This window comes from Ursus americanus, chromosome 14 (genome assembly GCF_024610735.1).
Source record: "Ursus americanus isolate L20-20 chromosome 14, mUrsAme1.1.p, whole genome shotgun sequence".
NCBI lineage: Eukaryota > Metazoa > Chordata > Mammalia > Carnivora > Ursidae > Ursus > Ursus americanus.
This window is the reverse complement of record NC_142140.1, coordinates 31619691-31643784: the sequence shown is the minus strand read 5'-3', so window position 1 is coordinate 31643784 and position 24094 is coordinate 31619691. Positions and strand designations below refer to the sequence as shown.

At 47.1% G+C, this 24094-nt stretch overlaps 1 protein-coding gene across 5 annotated transcripts in view; it reads right to left on the bottom strand.

Annotated features, from left to right (window-relative positions):
* The window catches only part of ACOX2 (acyl-CoA oxidase 2), a 33770-nt gene that overhangs the window by 3894 nt on the left and 5782 nt on the right, over nucleotides 1–24094 (bottom strand). For all 5 annotated transcript variants that reach the window (XR_015726661.1, XM_087866906.1, XM_045807469.2 and 2 more), the window contains exons 9-16: nucleotides 23897–24069; nucleotides 21272–21434; nucleotides 19516–19706; nucleotides 18153–18332; nucleotides 15954–16059; nucleotides 11162–11379; nucleotides 4135–4267; nucleotides 622–725 (exon numbers count right to left, since the gene is read on the bottom strand). Coding sequence is in view for 4 of the 5 variants with exons in the window: in XM_087866906.1 (XP_087723032.1) it covers nucleotides 663–725; nucleotides 4135–4267; nucleotides 11162–11379; nucleotides 15954–16059; nucleotides 18153–18332; nucleotides 19516–19706; nucleotides 21272–21434; nucleotides 23897–24069 (1227 nt within the window). In the remaining variant the exon portion in view is untranslated. The remainder of the gene's footprint in view (nucleotides 1–621; nucleotides 726–4134; nucleotides 4268–11161; nucleotides 11380–15953; nucleotides 16060–18152; nucleotides 18333–19515; nucleotides 19707–21271; nucleotides 21435–23896; nucleotides 24070–24094) is intronic.

The following is a 24094-nucleotide window of genomic DNA, read 5'->3' as shown; positions in this document are numbered from 1 at the left end:
CATTTAATTTTGAGTGTTTTATTCAGTTGCGCGATATGAAAAATGTAGTTTGATTATATTTGGTAATTTGAGACAATTATGTCTTTTAAGAAAATTTTAAATCATTTTCACTGCGAAATAGTTGATTTTCAAAAATTGATACTCAGTGGTATTGTTAGTACTGTACATTTTATTTAGATTACTCCAAGTATGGGCACTTTTGGAGAATTGTGTATGTCCTTTTAAACCCTCGTATAAATGTGTGCTAAATTAGATATAAGTGATAAGTGATGAGTCTATTGACTTTATTTTTTTAATTTATTCTTTTAAAGATTTTATTTATTTATTTGACAGAGAGAGAGAGAGAGAGATCACAAGTAGGCAGAGGAGCAGCAGAGGGAGAGGGAGAAGCTGGCTCCCTGCTCAGCAGGGAGCCTGATGCGGGACTCGATCCCAGGACGCTGGGATCATGACCTGAGCCGAACACAGATGCTTAACTGACTGAGCCACCCAGGCGACGGTAGAGGTGACTTTACAAACAACTATATATATATATACACACACACACACACACACACTTTGAAATATATAAAGTGTATATGAAGCATACTTTAAAATTTAATGCTGTATATGCCATAGTACCATTATCACATGGTGGTGCCTCTTGAATGCTGTTGATTACTTCACAGCTTGGATCTCTGACTTTGTAATAGTGGTCTTAAGTATTTCTCGTAGGCAGGGTTCCCCTATTTGTAGAAAAAAGTGCATTGTTAAGACAATATTTCTGCCAGGAATAATGGCTTTTACTTTCAAATTAAGTTTTTAGTTTCAAAAAAGTAACATTACATAAGATTCTTAATTTTAAAAATTATTTTTTAAATCCATTTTGTGTGAACATATGGAGAAACATTTTTTCCAAAGGGCATCCTTCCTTTTCTCATGCAGATTTTAAATTGTGGATGCAGGTGGCCAATTAAGAAACAGCTTATCATTTGCTTTTAGAATTTAATACAAATAAAATGCTTGACTTTTTGAGGTTCTTTGAAACTGAACATTAACCACAAAGCAAGCAACCAGAAGGTGGAGTAAACTAATGAAGATTCTATGTCAGATAGGTTATTCCCCATTGTTCATTAATGTTATGTCTTGATTCTTTTTTTTTTTTTTTTTTAAGATTTTATTTGTTCATTTGTCAGAGAGAGTAAGATAGAGCACACGCAGGGGGAGTGGCAGGCAGAGGGAGAAGCAGACTCCCCGCTGAGCAAGGAGGCCGATGCCGGACTCGATCCCAGGACCGGGATCGTGACCTGAGCCGAAGGCAGACGCCCAACCGACTGAACTACCCAGGCGTCCCGTATGTCTTGATTCTTTCCTTCACAGCTCTAGCTTCATCTTTTATATCGTTTATTTACTTTTTTGCCTGTCTAGGCTAAAACTTTAGGCTCCTTATTGAAGATGGGGTCTATGACTCTTTTGTTCTCCACTGTAGCCTTAGTATCTAGAATAGTTTCTGGCATATAGCATCTGCTCAACAAATATTTATTGAATGACTGACCAAATGAATCAGTAGGTATGTTTAATGCATCTAGCAACTACTTGGACAATTTTTTACAGTCGAATAACTGGGGGAAATAGGGTTCTCGTTTTGAAATTATCCCTAGTGGTTCCTGCACTGCTTGCGTCTATAGGGAACCACTTAAATATGAATTCACGCGGGGAGCAGGAACAACTTTTTGCAATTCACTTTGGAGAATCTGGCTTGAAATAGCATCCAGCTCAGGAAAAAAAGCCAAGACGCACACCACGGCTTGAGTGAACTATGAGAGAGCGCATCATCGTGTCTAGGGGTAAAGCTCAAGACTCTACCTGCCCCAGACAGAAGAGAGACTGTCTCATGATTCAAGACATTTAACCTAGCATAGCCCCTTTCTTTTGGTAGAAAATGTCACTGAAATATGTTCCCATTTGTAATTTTGTGTCTCCAAGGCACGTCTTAACGTAGCTGTTGATTTAATTTATTTGAAATACCCGCAGTGTGCCTTTTTCTACTAGTGCAAATGAGGGGGGAAAATGTCTCTTACTGCAGCTTCAAAATTATCTATAGCAGATTAGAAATACATGCCTTAAAAGTGCTATTTTGGAATACTCTCAAGGAGCCAGTAATGTAAGATTATGTGGCGATATGTTCAGTAGTCAACTGGCTGTCATTTTTACTAACTGGCAGCATTTCTCCAGGGTCATTGATAATCTCACATTCCCAAGTTGCTGTGTGTGGAAGAGCCACGTGGCTATACCTGTTCCCTGTTTAGCAAGGTGACGTAAGCCAAGGTGGTCAGAGCCCACAGCACTGTGTATGCAGTGGGTTGTTCCTCTCACTGTATGGGTCATAAAACTGTGGTCATTTATTCCGTAAATGCAAAGTGGCTACTCCGAGACACATCCTCGAGTTAGGAAGAGGAAGACTCCATCCTTGTTCACAGTCAAGTTGCAGGAGATAAGGAAAAATAGAAGAGTAAATGGGATGAAGTACACCAACATTTTACCAGGTCTGTTGATGTTGTGGACCCGTCGTGCCCCTCACCTCATTTACATAAGCCTGCCCTCGTATAGTATCCAGATTAAATGCTTTTCAAGTAAAGATTAGAAACAAAGTAAAAAACAAAAAAACAAAAAACAAAACTCCCTGTGTTCTTTAGTGAAGATGAGGAATCAGAACTGGCATGTTTCCTTGTATTGCTAGTTAAGCACGTCTGAGCTAGATATGTCAGCATTTGCTGGCAGGTGTTAGAGCAGGGTCGGTTTTTCGCCGGAGCATCAAAGGGCATATATTTATCCTTAGACCACAGGAGCTAACCTGGAGTAGGAAGACTGCTGTCATTTTTGTGCCAGGATTTAAACAGTAGAAAGCAGGGAGATCTAATTATTAGACAAAGTAACACGCCAGAAGTAGCTTAACTGTATTAAGCAGTAAATGTATCATACTTTCTCTAAGTAAGTTCTTTATACTTTCTTGTCATCTTAAAAGGATGCCTCTCTAGAGACAGGGAGTGACCAAAATGGATTGGCCTTCTACCCAACAAGCATCTTGGAGATGACCAGTTGTGTTACAATTTTAGATAATCATGTTAAATTAAGCTATGAGGTATGACAGGATGCAAAATGTGAAGAGCAAGTCTAACACCATGCTAAGTGTGAATGAAAGCCTGAGAGTTGCCAATTTTATGAGGTGTTAAGACACCTTTTCTGAAATTTGACCTAAGGGGTAAAAAAGTAAGCTTCACTATCTGAGTAACATATTTGCACTACAGAGCTTAAAATAATCTGTTGCATATCTATAGATTATTTTTGTTTTGATCATCTGTATCAAATCTATTAAATACTGGTTACCAAATTCTAAATATAGGGTTTATTTCTTTACTCCAGTTACTATAGTCATTGACATTCATAACATTTCCCAGTGAGGCTTACAGCAGAGAGTCTGGGACGCTGGCCCTAGATCATTAGGATTTTAGAAGTCCTCCCCTCTTCTGTCAATGCCATAGAGTTCTGGCATTCTCTCTTAGGACAGCTGGGAATCTTTTTGCCATAACCCTTGTAATTGTCATTTATACTGGGCTGCCGATGGCCCTGCAGCCACCTTCTTTGTTCCTGGGATTGTGTTCCTCAGACTGCAGAGAAAGGAGGCATCTCCAGCAGACAGATCTGAGAGCGATCCCCCACCCCAAGCTTCCTATCCCCTCTGAATACCCATTTTTATCAACACAAAACTGAGAGTTAAAAGACTGAAAATAAGATGGTTAAATCACTGCAATGATTTATCTTCTTATTTTTGTTTCTTAAAGCTAGTTTGCCACTATGTGTGTATGCCCTTGGGTGTGTCAAGCCATGATTTAGAGCATGGACCTTCCTCCTGATTCCCTTTACCGAATTCTGAGCAATGCCTTTTGCTGATTAAAGTCCAGACTCAGAGTTCCTGCCAGGCCACATCCCCACTCCTGGTTTCTTTTATGTATTCTCAAAATATTTCCAACAGACATGCTATGCCAAGCAATTTCCAACCTAATGGGAATCAATTAAAATGAGAAAACATGGAGGTGTATTCACTGCTTGTTCTCTGCTCTCTTACATAATTTATAATGTGTTCTACTCAACTACCTGAGTATTGGTCGGTGACTTCTGGGCCCAGTGGAACAGGCGTTCATAGACATTTCCATCGTAACAGCCAAGTGCTGAATTTAAACAGTGATCCGTGAAGTCAAAAGCATCAGTTAACAAGATGGCATCCTTCCTGTGCGAGAAAACAAGCGTTTGTGAGTATTTTAGATTGCTCTTATGAATCCAATTAATCAGGGATGGTGAAAAACAACACCTAATTAGAGGTTGCATCATTATTCCCTTTTGAATAACTCAGCTTTAATTTTTTAAAAGTTTTAATTTTTGATCTGTTCTCTATACAAGTATAAAGAGTCCAGTAGTCTTCAAGGCTTGCAGTTTAAAATCAGCACCTCCCTGTCTCACCTCTACTCCCCCACCCCTGGAATCAGTTTCAGTCCTTGTAGCTGAGATTTTTTGGCTGTCTCCATCTTGTTTGGATTGCTACTTCTTGATTGTTCTGTTTTAGATATATCTGTCAACTCTTCATTACAAACAGATAAGGATAGGTTTTTGGTCCTCTCTCCTCACCCCTATGTCATGCCCCCCTCACCCTGCTGCTTCTCGGCCTTCCTGCTCCCAGTATAGTTGACTTTGGTGAGGCTTCTATCCAGTGCTTTACATTGTTACGGCTGTATGTGTGCATATGATTGTGACTTTATGTCTCCTGCTCACAGCTGAGCTGTGTCCCTGTCACGTCTCTCCCATTAGTGATCTACCCCCTGGTCCTCTGTTTCTCTCTCCAACTCTTCTGTCATCTTCCTTAGTGATTTCATTGCCCACATGAGTGTTCCTCTAAAACACGGCTTCTCAGTTCTGGGATCTTCTCCACTGACCGTGTTCTGCAGCCTCCCTCTGTCCTTCTCCGCCAAGATCCCACCCCAGGACTTGGTCTTCCACATCTGCACCTTCCCTGTGATGTGGGGCGTGATCCTTTCACTGGCTTCTGCCCTTTTAGCTTACTCCCTCTAGAGTTCCGACTCCGATAGCCCCCCCTTTTTTTCTTTTTCAAGCAACAAAATGTGTTTTATTTTAGTGTATTGAATGAAATTTAAAAAAATTTCACATCCTTCTCTTCCTTTTTTTAGCAAAGGCTATAAAGCATAACATTGTGATTGTTTATACTCTTCCCAGCCCTCCTTTTACGAAGCAGTTGAGCTGACTGGGATATTGTACCTACCTGTTTTAATCTTTTCTGGGTGACCCTTCATCATCACTGTGAGAGGATTTCCATTTAGGGCTGCTCACACTTCTTTGACCCTACCTGCCCCCACCACTTACTTCATATCCCTCATCCTCCTGGTGGCCTCCCTTCCTTCCTCATTCAGCTGACATTCCACCATCTGTTACATTCACTCCCTCAAGAACACATTCAGCAGTTTTCCACCGACTCTGTGCCACCACCGTTGCAGCTGTAGGTGCTGGGAAACCAGTACTGACTGGTGTGATAGAGGCTCAGGTGGGCCCTTCCTGCTGCCTACTGATCGTATGACATTGCTCTAATTCCTTGACTCTCTCATTTTCTTAGAGGATTATTTCACACCTTCTCTCTGATCCTTAAATCCACACTACCCACCTCCCCATCCCTCTTACTTAGATGACTTTTCGTCCCATTTCACTGGTAAAATAGAAGTGGTAAGAGCACATCCACAAGTTCCCACCCATGCTTTTATATGTGCTTTAGTACAGGTACTCTGTCCAGGCTCCCAGCTCACGCCAGTCCTTTCTCAACCATTAGATGCCTTCCCCTCTTGCCTACTAGAGAACAACATTCTAGAAATTCTCTTGCCTTTCCTCTACAGTGTCAAAATCCCCTTCTCCACTGGATCATTTTCATATACAAATATGCCGTCCTATCTCCCATCTTAAAGACAAGCTTTTGGGGGCGCCTGGGTGGCGCAGCGGTTAAGCGTCTGCCTTCGGCTCAGGGCGTGATCCCGGCGTTCTGGGATCGAGCCCCACATCAGGCTCCTCTGCTATGAGCCTGCTTCTTCCTCTCCCACTCCCCCTGCTTGTGTTCCCTCTCTCGCTGGCTGTCTCTATCTCTGTCGAATAAATAAATAAAATCTTTAAAAAAAAAAAAAGACAAGCTTTTGAATCTGTTTCCTTCTCCATCATCTACTCCAGATCTTGGCTCCCCTTTATGATAAAACTCCTAAAACTGTTGTGCTTGTTTATGCTTTGCTATTTTTCCTTCTCCACCTGTTCTAGACTAGACCTGTTCAGGTTTTCACTTCCACCACTCCACTGAAATAGCTCTTGTCAAGGCCACCTCCTCTCATCCTCTTTGGAGGGTCCCAAGACTAGTACTGGGGCCTCTACTCTTTATACAGTCACTCCATGTGATATCCTTCCGATGGCTTTAAATACCAGCCATATGCTAATGACTTCCAAATTTATCTCTCCAGTCTCACTTACCTGCTTATTGACATCTTACTTGATTTCTAACAGGCTCTTCAACGCTACCATGTTCAAAGCCAGACTCCTGACCTTCTGCACCTTCTCCTATGCATCCTGCCCAAACCTGGTGCATTTATAGCAAATGGTAAGTAACTCTGTCCTGGGCAAAAACCTGAGCTCCTCTCTGTCGATTACACTCCATGTCTGATCGGTCAGCAAATTCTGTTCTACCTTCAAAATATATCCAAACTTCAACCACTTCCCACTACCTCCGGTGTTATCACCCATCTAACCCAACATCGTCTTTTGCTTGGATTATTGGGGTAGCCTCCTAGCTGGGCTCCCTGCTTTGTATTCATCCCCCTGTCCAGTCAGTTCTTAATATGGCAGCTGGGGTGATCCTTTAGGAAAAGTCATTGATGACTGAAATGCTGAAAACCCTCCCTCTCTCACACGAAGTAAAAGCCAAAGTCTTACGTCTTTGCAATGATCTCCACCCCCCTCCATCTTGGCCCCAGTACACCCCTAACTCTCTGACCTCTGCTCTCCTTCCCCACCTCAGTCATTGTTCTTTTCTGTGTTCTCTGGATGGACGTGCCAAGCATGCTCTGGCCTCCAACGTTTGTACTTCTCTGCCTGGGGTGCTCCTTTCGCAGCCAACACCATGGCTCCTCTTCTGTCCCCACCCTTTGAGATCTTTCCTCAAACATCACCCTCCCTGGGAGACCTTCTCTGACTTATTTAAAACTACAGTCCCTGGGGCACCTGGCTGACTTAGTCAGTGGAGGGTGCAACTCTTGACCTTGGGGTTGTGAGTTCGGGCCCCGCGTTCGGTGCAGAGATTACTTACTTAAAAGTAAAATCTTTAAAAAATAAAACTACAGACCCCCCAACCCTGCGTTGCAACCCCAGCATTCCTCATCCCCTTCCCTGCTTTCCTTTTCTTCATAGCGTGTATTTACCATTTTGCGCACTGTATGCTTGACTTACTTCTTCCGTGTTTGTCTCCTCTAGTCTGTAAACTTCTGTGGCTTTCGGTCTGAAACTCGTGCTCTTCATTTGAGGAGTATTTTCTCGAATTATTTTATTAATAGTTTGTTCCCTTCTTTTTTCTCTGTCTGCTCTTTCTAGACCTCTTTTTCAGATGATGGACAGTTAGGATCAGTCTTCTTACTATTTTTATCTTTTCTCCTGATTTTTATCTTTTTGTCTTTTTACCTTCTTCTCTGTGAGATTTATGTAACTTTCTCTTCCAGTCCTTCCACTGAGTTTTTCATTTCCACTGTCATTTTTTAGTTTCATAGAGCTCTTTTTTTTTTTTCTTCTGACTATTGCTTCTTAGGAAATGACATTCTGGGGCTCGTGGGTGGCTCAGTCGTTAAGCATCTGCCTTTGGCTCAGGGCGTGATCCCAGGGTCCTGGGATCAAGTCCCGCATTGGGCTCCCTGCTCTGCTGGGAGCCTGCTTCTTCTCCCACTCCCCCTGCTTGTGTTCCCTCTCTCGCTGGCTGTCTCTTTCTCTGTCAAATAAGTAAATAAAATCTTAAAAAAAAAAGAAATGACATTCTTGTTTTGTGGTTGCTATATCTCCTCTTAACTCTTTGAGGATATTACTGATCTTTCTAAAAAGATTCCTTCTCCCTGAAGATTCTCTTGTGCCCTCCAACTTGTTTCATTCTTACTTGTTTGGGTCTTTGGTTTATGTCAGGGGCTTCCCCCAGGTGTCTGGGGATCCCAAATCTCCGATTGTAGCTAAGAGTGGGGCACGGGGATCCTGAGTTTCCGATCGTAGCTAAGAGTGGGGCATTAGCTAGCTCATCACAAGTCTGGGTGTGCTTATCAATGCGTGGAATTCACTATGGAGTGAATCGGGGACACCGTGGTGTCAGTACCTTCAGTTCTCTCTCCTTTGGGCTGGTCAGATTCTCCAGAGAAGGAGCATGCTATTGTCTTCCTGTAGCATACTAGCCTGGCTACCAGTTTTCTGGGAACCAGGGAAAAGAGGGCTGGGGGAGGGGGCTTCGGTTAGCACTTAGCCTGTAAACATTTATTTAGGCCCCTGTTTTTGTAGGGTAGCCTCATTCGCAACTATGCCTGATGTTCCCCGGCCCACAGACTGTCTGTGTACCCTTCTGCCAGGGTGGAGTCAAGGAGACTCTCAAAACTACTTGCAGAGAAGGAGGGGAACTGGGAGTTCGGCTCCTTCTGGAAACAGACTTTCAGCCCATCCTGTGGGTCTTACCTTCACCCCTATTGCCAGAGGCATACGGTGCTGCTAGTTCTTGGGGTCCTTTGGTATAATCCCACTCCTGGTTTACGATCCAGTTTTCTGAGATCCGCTAAGTCACTGTCCATCTACTTTCTTATTTTCATGTTTCCTCCCCTGTTCTTTTTCTTTTTATGGGTTTAGACCTTTTTAAAAATTTTAACCCATTTTCTGGTGTTTTCATGGGGTTTCAGGAGGGAACAAAAGTAAATGCATATGTTTAGTCTGCCGTCTTCACCTGTATGTCCCCCACCTGAGATTTTACAACCCCTTAAACAGCTATAAACTGCTTGGGGTCAGTTAATTACCATTACACAGAGAGCTGGTTCTTAGTGTCACATGGAATAGTGTGCCATCCTTCATTTGTCATCTCAGAAATCACAGGGTGATACTAAGTAATCAAGGGGGGGATTGTGACACAGAACTGTTACAAGCATGGAGTCTGTTTCATACCTAACTCCCTTGCAGTGATAGGAAGCTTACTTACGAACCATAACCTGAGTAAATCAATTTGTGGGTTAGATGCATACATAAGTTGCCTATTAGTGTCAGTGCTTTTGGTCTTAAGTTGTAAGTCCCTGGCGCCAAGGCAAGCACTTAGAAATGCTGCTGCAGATAAAAAAAAGTCCAGCCTATGAGGTGTTAGGGTGATCTTTTGTAGTTTCATCATCTCTGTCAATCGGGGCTAGAATCTTATTGTCTTCATATGCTTTAAAATTCAGAGCATTTCAGGGGCGCCTGGGTGGCTCAGTCAGTGAAGTCCCTGACTCTTGATTTTGGCTCAGGTCATGATCTCAGAGTCCTGTGCATTGGGCTGCGTGCTCAGCGGGAGTCTGCTTGAAGATTCTCTCTCTTACTTTCTCCCTCAGTCCCAACCCCCCACTCAGGGTCTCTCTCTCTCTCTCTCTCTCAAATGAATAAGTAAATCTTAAAACAAAAACAAAAACAAACCCCAAGCTTTTCAGAATTAGAAACACTTGGGCTTGAACTGTGCAATACTCAGTTCTGCTATCAATGGTTCCCACCACTGGATTCTCTGTATTAGGGAAAGTTTAATACCTGGGGCATACTTGTATAAAATGTATTTTTGAAAAAAAAATGTATTTTTGACAGTTTTTGATAATTTAATTGAACGTTTACTGACCATTGAGTATCTGTTAGGTGCTTATATGGAGTCATAAATGGTTTGTAACATGTTGCATGTTGTTAGAAATAAAAATAATTTGATCTAGTTTTTTTTAAACTTTGTCGCAAGTAGCTTATTTTTTAAATTTCAAATCTTTTGCCTTTTTATTATCTTAGTCTTACAGATAACGTGAACTCTTGGAGGTTCTAGGGGAAAGGTATGTGTGCGCGCACACACGTCATGAAACAGTCATCCTATTTTCTCAGAAGAGTTTGCATTCTCAAGTACCCCATTTTTATCTTACCGACAGGGGTGACGACCCTGTCTCGTTTCTTCCAGCGCCCTGTTCAGGTCAGGGCTTTGGTCTAGATGTTTTTAAAGTGGTTATTTGGATTATATATAATGTAACAGAACGAAAGCATCACATTAAATGTGTGTCACGACCCTTAACTGCACCGCATTATGTTGCATTTAAGAACGATTTGTATCATTGCTTTATGAATCCGTGTATGAATTACCGGGTTAAAAAAAAATCATCTTGAAGCTGAGGGCGGATTAAAATAAATTTAGTCCACTTAATAAGAGTTTGCCTAAGCACATTCAACAAAGACAAGGATATATTTGAAATGAACAACTGCCTACCTTAACTTTAGTACTGTTTAAGAGCATATGCTCAGGGGTCAGACAGGCCCCAGGTTGCACCCAGTTCCTCCTCCGGCTGATGGCGAGACCTTGGACAAGTGACTTACTTCCCTCAGCCTGAATTTCCTCCCCAGTAAAATGGGGAGATTAATAGTATCCATTTCAAAACGCTGTAAGGATTAAATGAGATGATGTACGTGAAAGATTTTGGCATAATGCCTGGCACATATACGTGCTCCTTAAATATTAGCAAAGATTGACTCATTAATATTATTAGTACATATTATGAATACAGTCGGATGCTGCAGTTAGATACTATTCCTGTTTCTTTTACAATGCTGAAGAGTATTCGGCTGAGATCATTTGTTCTTAAGCATTTTTATTTCTAATTGTTTTTTCATTTTTTTTCTTTCATTAGTCCATCATGCTTTATGTTGATGTAATCATGCTACAGTGTCGCCCTCTCCAGGGTGTTTGCTGCTTTTGCCAGACCCCGTTTAGCCAGGTTTGGGAGCTGCGGGTCTGGGAGTGGGAAGGGAGCAGAGGGTCTAGGGCTCTTCTCAGACGGTTACCATGGTTTGAGGGCCAGCCACTCACCGGATGAGGCGGAGCAGGTCCAGGTAGGCAGTTCTCACCGCATCTACTTGGGCCCCAGACAGGAAGCCATCGTGGAGAAAGTCAGCGGCGCTGGTCAGGATGCCGTGGAGAGCATAGAGGTCACAGAGGCGTCTGAGCACCTGCTGAACCACTGGTTCGTTTTCTAGTTTCTCCAGAGTTTCTGTAAAACTCTTCACACTGATGTAGTAGCAGTGCGCCTAAAAGACACGAAGATCCGTTAGCTTCGGATTGCTGCCTCCAGAAGTCATCCTGGAAGCCGGGCAAGGCTGCCGGAGTAAGCTCGCTGTGGCCCCGTGTTTCCCCGCGGGCCGTCGAGCAGCCGCCTGTGCTCTGGGTTCACGGCGGGTCTCGGCGTGTGTGCACGCACGTGCTCCTGTTGGGGGCTTGTGGGCTCTGGGAGTTGGCCCCCAGCTTCCTCATTCTGTTTGGGGGACATTTCAAGGAGGTTTGAAAGTAGAAAGAATACAGGGGTACTGGAGGCTGGCCTGGAGACGGTGGAGGACAGCACCCCTTTTCTTGAGAAAACAGCGGTTTGTTTGCCACGTTCAAGGCAGTGTGGTGTGTGTACGTGTGCTTGTGTGTTGTGTGTCTTGGGTAAGAAAGTAGAGGTACGCGATGGACAGAAAATGTATCCCAGCTAGAAAGTAAACTCTGCAAGGGAAGGGTAAGCAGGGCTGTTATTCAGCCCATATCCAACAGTCGGGCTTTGTCACTAGTTAAAACTTTTGGGCACCTGGTTGGCTCAGTCAGTGGAGCATATGGCGCTTGATCTCGAAGTCGTGACTTCAAGCGTAGAGCTTACTTAAAAAAATTATAAAAGTTTTGGTACCACTTAGTAAGTGACCACTGTCCTCAACCCAGCGAGAGCCCCCTCCGTCAGCTGGGATCTTTCCCTGGGACTCCCTCCTCCCCACAGCTCCACAAATAAAGGATGAATGCCTGACCCAGCAGGAGGCTTTCAGGCCCCTACTTCCCTTAGGCCTGAAGTCCTTTCTGATTGGCTTATGCCCCCCCTACTGGTTGTTGAGTACTTTGAAGATTCCCCTTCTCCCCAAGACACATGCACATCACTGTTCCCAGGTTAGGTGTATGAATTCCGTGGGGGGGAGGGAGGAAAGGAGAGCTTATAGACCTCTTCTCCGATGTTTATGTGCATACAGATCAGCTGAGCATCTTGTGAAAATGCAGGTTTCCGGACAGCTTCCAGTAATGCCTTAAGAAGCAAGGCTTAGACTGTCTTGAGGGTTCAAAGAAGCTTCCTCGGGGGACAAGGCAGGGGTTATTGCCATGTGCACAGGGCTGTACTTGCAGGAGGCTGCAAGCAATCTGCCGCTGCACCCCTGGGGCATAATGAAGTGATGACAGAACTGCACGAGTTAGGTGGGGTGGCACCGCGGACCCAGGCCCGTGAAGGGCTGTGATCAACATGGCTGGTGAAGTGGGGATCAAAGGCACAAGAATGTAGATGAAGTGAAACTTCCTTATAACTCGCAGCTCATTGACAAATACTTGAGACAGAATATGATCTTCCTCCAGGAACTCCCCAACTGTCTTAATGTTAATGCCTTGCTAGAGGAAAAAACAACCTAAGCTTGACAATAGCTGGGCCCCCAGGATCCAGTAAGTCTTCTTTAACGTATGAAAATCCTTTTGGAAACTTCTTTTGCCTGTACCCCTCGCTAATTTAAATGTATATAATCAATCGCTCTTCACAATCCCAGGGCAGGTTTTTCTGCCCACTGGTCCTGTCCCTGTGCTTTAACAAAACCACCTTTTTTTTTGCACCGAAAATGGCTCAGGAATTCTTTCTTGACCGTTCACTCCCAAGACCCACATCAGATCACATCAGTTGGGATTTCCTTCTGTGGGGGTCAGAGAGCCACGGAAGTCTTCAACAGGGCAGTGACCCCATCAGATTTCTCAGTTGGAAAGGATCTGCCTTCCCCACGGAGGCCTCACACGGGGGTTGACAACACCGCTCTGCCAGCTGGACCTGGTGTGCTCACAGCCACACTGGGCTTTCATGAACCATTTGGGTGTAGAAGGGGAGCAGATGCGCCCTGCTGCCTCTGCTGAGTCACACAGCCCTTGGTGCTCAAACTGGACAGGCCCCGCTTCCCTTTTCTCATCTGAGGGCCACATCCTTAAATTCTCAAGGCCATGGGTTGTGGAGTGGAGTGAGAAAGAGCTGCCTGAAGGCCCCGGCCCCTGTGGCCTCTGTTTCGGTAACAAGGTGAGCCAAACTTTGGCACCATGCTCCGAACACAATGAACTCTACTTACGTAGTGTGTGTGCTGCTTTAAATCTTGCCTCCTGCCTAATTTGGTGTGGGGGGTGGGATGCGTAGTGTTTACATGCTAGGTGCATCTTTAAATTTTACATGTATGAACTCATTTAATCTCCATAATAATATTAAAATGCAGGTACTATTATTTGCTCCATTTTGTAGGTGAGGAGACTGAGGCATTGAGGGATTGAATTCCTTGGCCAAGGTCACATGGCTAGTAAGTGGTAGTAACAAGAGCCACACCAAAATAGTCCATCTCCTGGTTAAGCATCTGTACTCTTCACCATTCCCCTGTGTTGTCAAAGCCATGAGAGACTGAGGCTGGATTAGAATATGAGTACAGCATTTGCTCCCATGGTCCTAGAGACGAACCTCTCTCCTGAGCAGGGTCTCAGATAATAGGACCAGAGCCTATCAGAGCCTAAAAGTCTTTTCCATGCCCCTTTGTTTTATAGAGCAGGAAGTTACAGCCCAGAGAAGGAAGGACACTGAAGGTCACATAGAGAGGCAGGTCATGCACAGAGCTGGGAACAGAACTTAGGCCATCACTCTGCCACTGTTCCCCGCTTCCCTTGTGTTGCTGTCACTCTCTACCTGCATATTTATGGTTTCTAGATGGGACTTGGTGGGTGCTTAAGGTTTCCATAGAGTAGATGGTTCTTCCAAAGCCCGAAGCTCAGAAATTGCAGATTTCCCTGTCCCTTATGACTCTGGAGAGTCAGCTTGGGCACCATCTCCCCAGGAAGCCAGTCTTCTTCAGCTTACAATGGCTGGTGGAGAAGGGACTTGCTCTCCTCTAGGCTGGTGGAGCTCCCCACCCTTGGTGCGCCTAGAACTTGGGGATCACCTCCCTCCCTCACACACAGTGGCTCTGTGAGGACACAGCTTGCATCTGTGAGGGAAAGGAAAGCAAAGCAGAGCATTTTAACTATTTTCTATCTCTGGGACTTAATTCCTTTGAGTTCTGTTTCCTCATCCTTAAAATGGAGATTATGCTACTCTCACCCTCAGGGTGGTATGTATTAAATGAGGTTTGGAAAATGGATGCATAATGGGCAGCTGTGGCTCCTTTTGTGGTAGTCTGGGGAGGACACAGCCTGGGCTCACCCTCCTCTGTGTTGATAGGACATTTAGCACAGCGGGGAGTGCTCCTGCCGTGGACTCTGCCCAGTGGACGGTGGCCACGTTAAGACCAGCACCAGCTGATGTGGTAGAAGGGGCGGGTCACCAGGTGGCGCTTACGCCCAGCCTGCGCTGTGAGGGCTGCCCCAGAGCACTCCTCAGGCTTTCCTGCCAATTTCTGGGCCTGATGCCTGAGGATGGAAGGGTTCACCTTGGTTTTCCAGCTGTAAGTAGGGCCAGATTTTCAGCTGCCTAAGCTAGAGCTCAGGAGTCAACCTCTTTCCCATCCCGTTACTCTCTGAAGCCTGTAGCTATCTTCTACCCCCTTCATACGTCTGCAGCCACCCACTTTTCTCCATGCCCTCTGCCAAGTTCATGATTGGCACCACCCTCAGCCCTTGCCCAGACTGCTGCTGCCTGCTCCTAACCGGCCTCGACTCCAGTCCATTGCTCCCCAGGCAGCCTGCATGATTCTTCTGCGATGAAACTGATCACCTCTCTCCCATGGTACAAAGTCTGCAAACGCTTCCCATTGCAATGAGAACAAAACCAAACAGCTCACAGTGAGGCACGAGGTCCCAGGCCTTGCCTGTCTTTTCTCCTCCCCTACCTGCCTTCCTGTCCTGGGTTCAGTCTTCCTCCTTTAGCTCCTCCTTGGGAGAATTTGCATTTCCGCAAGCACTATGCCTTTTCTTGCCTCTTCTTTTCTACCTGCTGCTGTTGCCTTTGCCAGGAAACCTTTGTTTCCCAAACCACAGCTTGTACCCCTTGCCTGGCTAATTTCAGCTCATCCTTGAAGTCTTGGCCCCTGTGCTCCTTCTGGGAAGCATTTCTGATCCTCACGCCGGGTAGAGCCGCACCTCTCTGGGATCCCGTAGCAGCCTAAGTTTCCCCGAAACAGTGCTGCCTTGACTGCACTGTGTAAGGGCACCACGGAGCCCCCAGCCCCCAGCCCAATGCCTGGTGTTGAGCGGGCGCTCAAATATTTGCTGACTGAATGGGAATTATGCACAAACACAAAACATAGTAGAAATTGAATCAGACATCTAAGGATTGCCTGTGGGGCTAAGGGGACACTTGACCTGCTTTTCTATCTGGGAGGAAATATTTGAACAACCTGAAGCAAATCCAATGACACTGCCTCATTACATTTTTCCCTAAGAGCTGTCAGCAAGATTGCTTTGGAGTTAAGTCCTTTAATTAAAATACCCTGGACGGAAGCCTTGGAAGTGAAATGAGGGCAGCCACTGAGCAGGGCTGGGGAATAATGGCAGAGCTCAGATTTTCACAGCAAGGTGGCCTGCTGGGGAAACAAAACGGGTCCCTGAAAGGGGCTGGGGCTTCAGCTGACGGGCAGCTCACCTTAGCAGCCTGGAGGTGTAGGACCGTGGTCTGGTTCCATGCCTCATCCCAGTCAGCCCCGGATTGCATCAGAGTCTGTAAGTGATTCACGGAGTTCTTCACGAGCCTGAAGGCCAAAGAAAAAAAGGTTCACCTTCCTGACTGGGGAAGAGACTGATGGAGTCTGGTCTCCTGGGGATCCCTCAGAAGTAGAAATGCATTATTCCCATTTGTTGACTGTTGGTTTGTGTTGCAAAGCTAAATGTTTACTATACATTATCTCTTTAACCCTTTAAAGGGTCGGCATTCCCAATTTACAGTGGGGAAAACTGAGTCCCAGAGTGGCTCACTTAACTGGTCCGGGGTCACACAGCTACTAAGGGGTGGAGCCGTCTTCACCTCTGAGCTGTAAAGCCTCAAGGCTCTAGGCCGGCACTGACCCTCCTTCCTAATGCAGACCCCATCCTGCTGCCAGTGTTTTCAGGCCATTCTGTTAACCTGCTTCAGGCTGAGCGAGGACAGTGGTTTTCGTGTGAAGGCTGTCCAGGTTTTCGTCACGCCTGTCAGTCACCTCTGCCTGTTCCACGTTCTACCTAAGGGACCTTAAAAGGCTAGAAAAGAAAAGAAAACTAAACAAACTCTTGTTCTCCAAACCACTAAATCGGTCATTTGCCATTGACTTAACCTTTATTCTTTTATTTTCTGTTCCCTGCCCATCCACTCGTGACCCTTGGAATTTCTATGCAAAACACACTGTCTATTAAGCAATATTTATTTTTTCTTGTCAGGGAGTAGATAAGTAGATGTCACATTGAGTTCTAAGCAAAAATCAATATAATGACATTTTAATTACCCTGAGCAGCATTATTGGGCACTCGCCACCTCCCCCAAGTAAAATGTTAATTCTGTAAGGCCTGGGCTTTTTTTTTTTTTAGCAAGATTTTATTTTTATTTATTTGACAGAGACAACCAGTGAGAGAGGGAACACAAGCAGCGGGAATGGGAGAGGAAGAAGCAGGCTCCTAGCGGAGGAGCCTGATATGGGGCTTGATCCCAGAACGCCGGGATCACACCCTGAGCCGAAGGCAGATGCTTAACGGCTGTGCCACCCCAGCACCCCAGGGCCTGGGCTTTTTATGACTGGTTTACTGATAGATCCCTAGTGCCTAGAATAGTGCCTGGTGCACTGTAGGCACTTAGTATTTGTGGAATAAATAAATGAATGTTCAAAGTTGCTTGTGATCTTGAATAATTCTTAACCATCCCTTGGACCACAGGTTGGGGTATAAGACCTCTTTTTATATGCTGAATATATTTCTTCCGGGTTGTTTTGGTGTTTTAGTTGGGGAGAGTGTCAGAAGGAATTTCTTAGATACTTCAGTCTCTCTCTCTGTTCTGTGACAGTGTTTGTGTTTGGCCAGGACCTCTTTTTATTCCCTGCCCTTGGCATGTCTGGACATTTCTGACGCACAGGAGGTATCCGACGGTCTTTGCTGAACGAGAGAATACGTGAGTCCCTGGCCCTGTTTGTGTTCCCTGGAGTCCACTAGATAGACCCTGGCAAGAAACTAATCCTATCCCTTGATGTAGTTGTGTTTTTTTGAAAATTATTTTTTGTTTGTAGACTATTTTAAATACAGTATTGGTATTTACTTTATTATTTATCAGTATTTACATACTGATACCTTTGTGGTATTTACAAATGGGCACATTCATTGCATTGCAAATCACAGTAAGAACCTAAAGACAGAAATATTTGGGGGCGCCTGGGTGGCTTGGTTGAGCGCCTTCAGCTCAGGTCATGGTCTCAGGGTCCTGGGATCAAGCCCCTGCTCAGCGGGGAATCTGCTTCTCTCTCTGCCCTTCTCCTGCTTGTGCTCTCACTCTCTCTCAAATAAATAAATAAATAAACAAACAAATAAATAAATAAATAAAATCTTTTTTTAAAAAAACTCCTAAAAAAGAAAAGATAGAAACACTTCCTTGCACTGGCCAGAGGGGTGATGTCCTTCTACTAGGTTGCCCAGGATGGGGAAGTGATGGTGGCTCATGGATGTGGCTTCCCCTTCTCTGCCCATGGCGGCAGGAACTGAGAGGACTGAGGCTGGGGAAGGGGGCGCTTTTCAGAGGAGTATCCACGAATGCTCGCCCATCCCATCCCAAAGGCCCTAGTGTGGGAAGGAGCCTGCCCCCCGGTGGAATGGCCAATTTCTTGCTCACCTGGTTGCCACGTGTGCCCAGGCCGTGGTATAGAGTTTCGGACGGAGGAAGTCAGCTGCTTTCTGGGCTGGGCATCTGGCCAGGTCAGTTGTGGCCAGGTATGCAACAGACTGAGGGAGAGACCTCTGCAGTGTGGAGCCTGGGGTTGGATGAGCTTGCTGATAGCTTTTCACCAGAAACCTGGGTGGGGAGGAGGGGAGATGGAAGCAGGTAAGCAGTGTGGAGCCCTGTGGGACAGCCCAGCACCCCTGTTGCCCAGAAACATGCTCTCTTATACTCCCTGTGGGAGAACCAGGGCCATGCAGACTCCTGCCTGGCCCCTCCTGATGGTCATCCCCACTCCAGAGCCCCCCGGAGCCCGCCTGCCTTGAGGCCCTCAAGAAAATGCACCCCGAGGCTGTAGTTTCTTCCACAGGGAAAGGAGGCTGGAGCTGCAGAGCTGGGCAGACACTCAGATCCTGAACATAAACCTTTTTGGTATCTGAGCAAACAGAATCTTTTCTTCTGGTTAGGATCTTGGGATTTGGGGATTCATGCTGAATTGTACAGTAACGGTGGAAATTAAATTTTCTTACTTGAGAAAGGATAGGTGTAAGAATGCTAACATGAGTGGAGAGTTATAGGTGACTCCGGGCTTCTTTCCTCTGATGACCCAGTGGTTATAGGCTCAGCCAACCCTGGATTCCCAGGGCAACTCGGCTGAGACTTCTATGATGCTTGTACAGGTTACTTCACCTCCCTTGGCCTCAGTTTCTCCATCTCTAATAATAGTCACCTGATAGAAGATTTGTGAAAACCGCCAGTTGCGGGGAGGCAAACCCTGCTTTCCTTCCTGCCTCTCAGGTGAGAGCCTCCGCGGGCAGGCCCTGTGCTAAGCCCGGGATGGACCGTGAGCAAGGCCCTCAAAACTTTGGCTCACAGAGAAGAGCCCCTCGGATTGTGTTGGGTGGGGCCGGTGCAACTCGCGTTTGGTCTGGGCTGGCATCTAAGCAGGGAGCTGAGAGATGAGAGGAGCTGCTTACAGCAGGCCCAGCAGGCTGGGGCAGAGTCCTCGCGGCAGGGAAGCTCGGGTGAGCGGCCATGGGAGAGAGGAACCGGGACCAGCTGGGGAAGGAGGCGGGGAGGGGGTGGGGCAGGCCAAGAGGACCCCGTGGGGCAGGTGCAGGGTGGCGTTTTCCCGAGAGCTGTGCGAGCCCCTGAAGAAGGTGAAGCACCGGACAGCTGTGCTCTTGTCCCGCCTACGAACAGCTCTGGACGGACCAGAGGCGGGCCGTGCGTGTCGGTGGGTCTCTGCACGGCGCTGCCCGGGGTCTGCTCCCGCCGTGGGCATCGCGCGCTGCTTCAGCTCACGCAGGGGCCTCACCTGGCCGTCTGCAGATAGAGCACGGTGTTGTCACCCTCGTAGGTGCAGGAGGCTGTCACTTTGGTGACCAGTGAGGGCAGGCCGCTCAGCTTCGAGTAGCCGTGGCCGCCACAGGCTTGGCGGCACAGCTCAGTCCCCTGGAGGCACAAGTCTGACACCATGGCCTTGATTCCTGCGCTCAGGGCGTGAAGCTGCAAGGGCAGGGGATCAGGGTGAGGAAGAGATCCCTCCAGGAACAACCCACTCATTGAGCACCTGCTGTATGCCCATGACAACCTGTGAGGTAAGAATGATTTCCTAGGCTTGCAACTTTATGAAAGAGAAGGCTGAGACTCAGAGATGTTATGTGACTTGCCCAAGGTCATACGATGAGGCCATGTAGCTGTAGGGGCAGTAAAAACAAAGGAAAACTGTCCAGGCCAGTGTCTCCAGGATCTCGGGAAGAGGGTGCTTCCTGGATTGGGCTCACCATCATCCAGGAGTTATGGATTTTGCTGGCAAGTGGAGTTTTTGGAGAGCCGGCCTGTGACTGTGGAGGTCCACCATCAACCCACTGGCCTGGGTTGTAGGAGGGGCTGCCAGGTAGCAGACCTAGTTTGAGCTTTTGGTTCTTGAAAGCCCTTACCCATCTTTCAGACTTTTTTTTTTTTTAAGATTTTATTTATTTGACAGAGATAGCCAGCGAGAGAGGGAACACAAGCAGGGGGAGTGGGAGAGGAAGAAGCAGACTCCCAGCAGGGGAGCCCGATGTGGGGCTCCATCCCAGGACTCTGGGATCACGCCCTGAGCCAAAGGCAGATGCCCGACGACTGAGCCACCCAGGCGCTCCCGTCTTTCGGACTTTTAAGTCCTTGGGAGGAAGGTCATGTTCCTTAATCTCTCTGTGCTTCACTTTCCTTTTTTTTTTTTTTTTTTAAGATTTTATTTATTTATTAGACAGAGATAGAGACAGCCAGCGAGAGAGGGAACACAAGCAGGGGGAGTGGGAGAGGAAGAAGCAGGCTCATAGCGGAGGAGCCTGATGTGGGGCTCGATCCCATAACGCCAGGATCACGCCCTGAGCCGAAGGCAGACGCTTAACCGCTGTGCCACCCAGGTGCCCCTGTGCTTCACTTTCCTAATCTGTAAAATGGAAATGTAAATGGTGCCAGTAGCACAATTGGAAGGATTAATGAAGCAATGCTTATAAATCACAGGGTCTAGTGGACTAAAACTTAATGTATATCTAAGCCCAGAGTCCTTCATCTGGGACCCTTGGGGCCCGATGTGTTTTGGAATCAGTATTTTTTGTATTTCAGAAAGCTAAAGCAGGGCATTGAAGGTAGATTATATATAATACCCAGAAAAGTCTGGGGCAGCCTTAGTGATCAAACTCATTAGTATTTCTGCTGCAAAATGTATACACATCCAGTGGGATAAATCAGATCAATTCAGTTCATACCATGCCAGCAAATGTGTTCTCAATGACTGTAATTTTTCAGAGCTTTTTAGGTTTCAAATACACACCAGGGATTGCGCTCTTGTGTTCTATGTATTATGTGTGATTATTCCCTCCAGCATTTTTGGAGCTTTCTAGAGGCCAGATGTAGGTGGATTTATATGCCGGGGTATAGTTCGCCCTGGACGTCCTGGGATATTGGACGGCTGCGGGAGGGAGTAAGAGGAGCCCATGGGAACAGGAGCGGGGTTGCTTCCCATTGGGCAGAACAATTTCAGCCGTTTTCCCAGCTCCTGCCCCCCAGCAGACAGCACGTACCTCAGGCAGGTGGCTGAAGTCTTTGTTCAGAATGGCGTCACAGGAGCTGTGCAAGAATTCCGAGAGGTTGCTCGCCAGGAAGTGGAATGCATAGGCTGTGGCCAGCTGAGGAAGGAGTTTCTGCTGCTGTGTCTGGTAGTCCAGGATTTTTGCCTCTGGATCGCTGAGGGGAAGAAAAGCAGAAGGTTTAGAAGATTGCTGCATGCCCCTTCCACCTTCCCATATCCCCAGGGCCATAAAAGACTTAAAAACTGAGGTTTTTTTTATATAACTCAACCCAAAACTTGATCTGAACTGGTATGAGGTTAGTAATAATCTTAAAATTCCATCTAACATGAATATCTACACATTTCTCTGTAGAGATACTGACATGTTTGCTTATGGGTGCTGCCCCTTATGGGGGAAGTGTACAAAATTACAGCCTATGCACCATATTATCTTGCCAACATCTGGAAAGTTCTGAATTCCAACAAATTGGGTCCCAAGGATTTCAAGAGAGGGCTTGTGGTCTTGTACCCCTGCTGATGTGAAACTTGACCTTTCACTGTCCAGGTGCACATACAATGTGCTGGGAGGTACATCAAGTCTAATCCGTAACTCTGAGGATGGGAACTTGGGTCTGACGGAATCCCAAGGCAGGGACTGTATATGCCTTGTCTGTTGCTGTGCCTAGCACGAAGGGGACCGGAATGACTATTTATGGATCAAAAGAAAGCGTGACTATGAGAAGCCTCCCATGGCTGTTTGGAAGAATCTTAGGTCAGCAGACCCTCATTTGGACACTTAAAAAAAAAAAAAGATTTTGGGGTGCCTGGGTGGCTCAGTTGTTAAGCTGTCTGCCTTTGGCTCAGTCATGATTCCAGGGTCCTGGGATTGAGCCCTGCTTCAGGCTCCATGCTCAGCGGGAGTATGCTTCTCCCTCTCCCACTCTCCCTGCATGTGTTCCCTCTCTTGCTGCCTCTCTCTGTCAAATAAATAAATAAAATCTTTTAAAAAAAGATTTTATTTATTATTTGAGGGGGTAGGGGCAGAGGGAGAGGAGAGAGAGAATCTCGAGCAGACTCCCCACTGAGCACAGAGCCCCGACATGGGGCTCGATCCTACAACCCTGAGATCATGACCTGAGCTGAGACCAAGAGTCGGACACTTAAACGACCGAGCCACCCAGGCGGCTCAGACACATACATCATAACCATCCTTGGGACACCTGTGCAACCCAGAGAACTGGGCTCTGGACGGGACTTCAACGGCAGCACCTTTTCCCCAGCACCCCTGTCCTCCAGAGAAGACTTTCTCAGCAGGGGGTTTCTGAAACCCAGGCCAGTTGCAGTGCCCTGCGTTTGCCGGAGGAAAAGGACCCTGGGCTACGGGCCTGGCTTGCTTTGTTGCCTTTCACTGTCCACACTGCCCTGAAAGAGTGCTCCTGTCATGCCCGTGTTGTAGGTGAGGACGCTGAGGGACAAAGAGGTGGTGCGGCCCAGCTGTGTGTCCCCCAGGTCTGTCTGGCATCTGACCCTCTGTCCATTTCGCACCGCACTCCTGGATCCTTGAGCCCACGGCATGAAGTGTCACCGGATTCTTACACTGGAAGTTCTCCCACTCTTCCCATTTCTCAGGTGAGAAAACAGAGGCCCAGAGCGAGCAAAGGACTTGCCCAGGGTCCCTTAGCAGAGTTGGGGCAAGAACTGCCGGGTCGAAGCCCACCCCTCAGCACCATGAGTTCAGTCATGACTGTACCCTCTCTTCCCACACTGGCACCATACGCTCAGCTCCGTGCTGCCACATCCTGGGTACATGTCCCCACTGGGAGCATATGCATTCTAAAAAATTATTTGCTGTTTACCTAAAATTCAAATTTAACCAGCAGTCCTGTATTTCCTTTCGCTGGCAGCCGTGCCTGTGTTTACACAGGCACGCATATGCATGGGGACACATCACACACGGTAAAAAACAGAGTACAGGGGCGCCTGGCGGGCTCAGTCAGAGAAGCATGCGGAACTTGATCTCAGGGTTGTGAGTTCAAGCCCCACGTTGGGTGTGAAGATTACTTAAATATTTAAACAACAACAGAGAGCACAGTGAGCTATTTAGCCCCATGGAGCCGAGGGAGACTTAGCTGGACACAGCCACATACCACAGAACCCATCCGGGCTTGGCCATACCACACGGGGATGCTGACGGTCACAGCCAGACGGAACCCACGCCATCCACTGTCCAATGTGACAGCTGGGCTTTCTCAGACACGATCACTCACACCCTGACAGAACTCAGGAGCCACGATCACCCACCGTTTGGCAACCAGCTGACAACCCAGACACACTCAGCCAGTCACAGCCGAGCTGGACTCGGACAGACAGATCTGAGTCAGATCTGATGGTACAGGGCCGAAGATCACACAGAAACCCAGACACTGACAGACATAGGTCGGCCAGGGTTAGAGGGAGCCCGATGGAGACGTCGCAGACGGGCCCAGACGGGCCGGGTCTGGGCAGAAGTTGCGCGTGTGTTGCGGGGGGTAACGTGTATTCCCGGCACTCCACTCTGGCAGGGGGTGGCGTCCGGGGGCAGACACTGTGGGATGGAGAGTAGTCCTGTGTGTCATGGTCAGCTGTGGGTGCCCCTTACTTGGGCCGGATGCGCGACTGGCGGCGGATGACGGAGTAGCGGACGGCGATGACACAGGCCTTCTGCAGCAGGGGTATGACCTCGCCCAGCAGCATATCCACCCGTATCACCACCATGGAAAAGTAGTTGGTCTGCGGTGATCCGAGCTTGAGGTAGGTGCCGTCTGGCAAGACCTGGTGGACCGAAGACAGGCGCCGG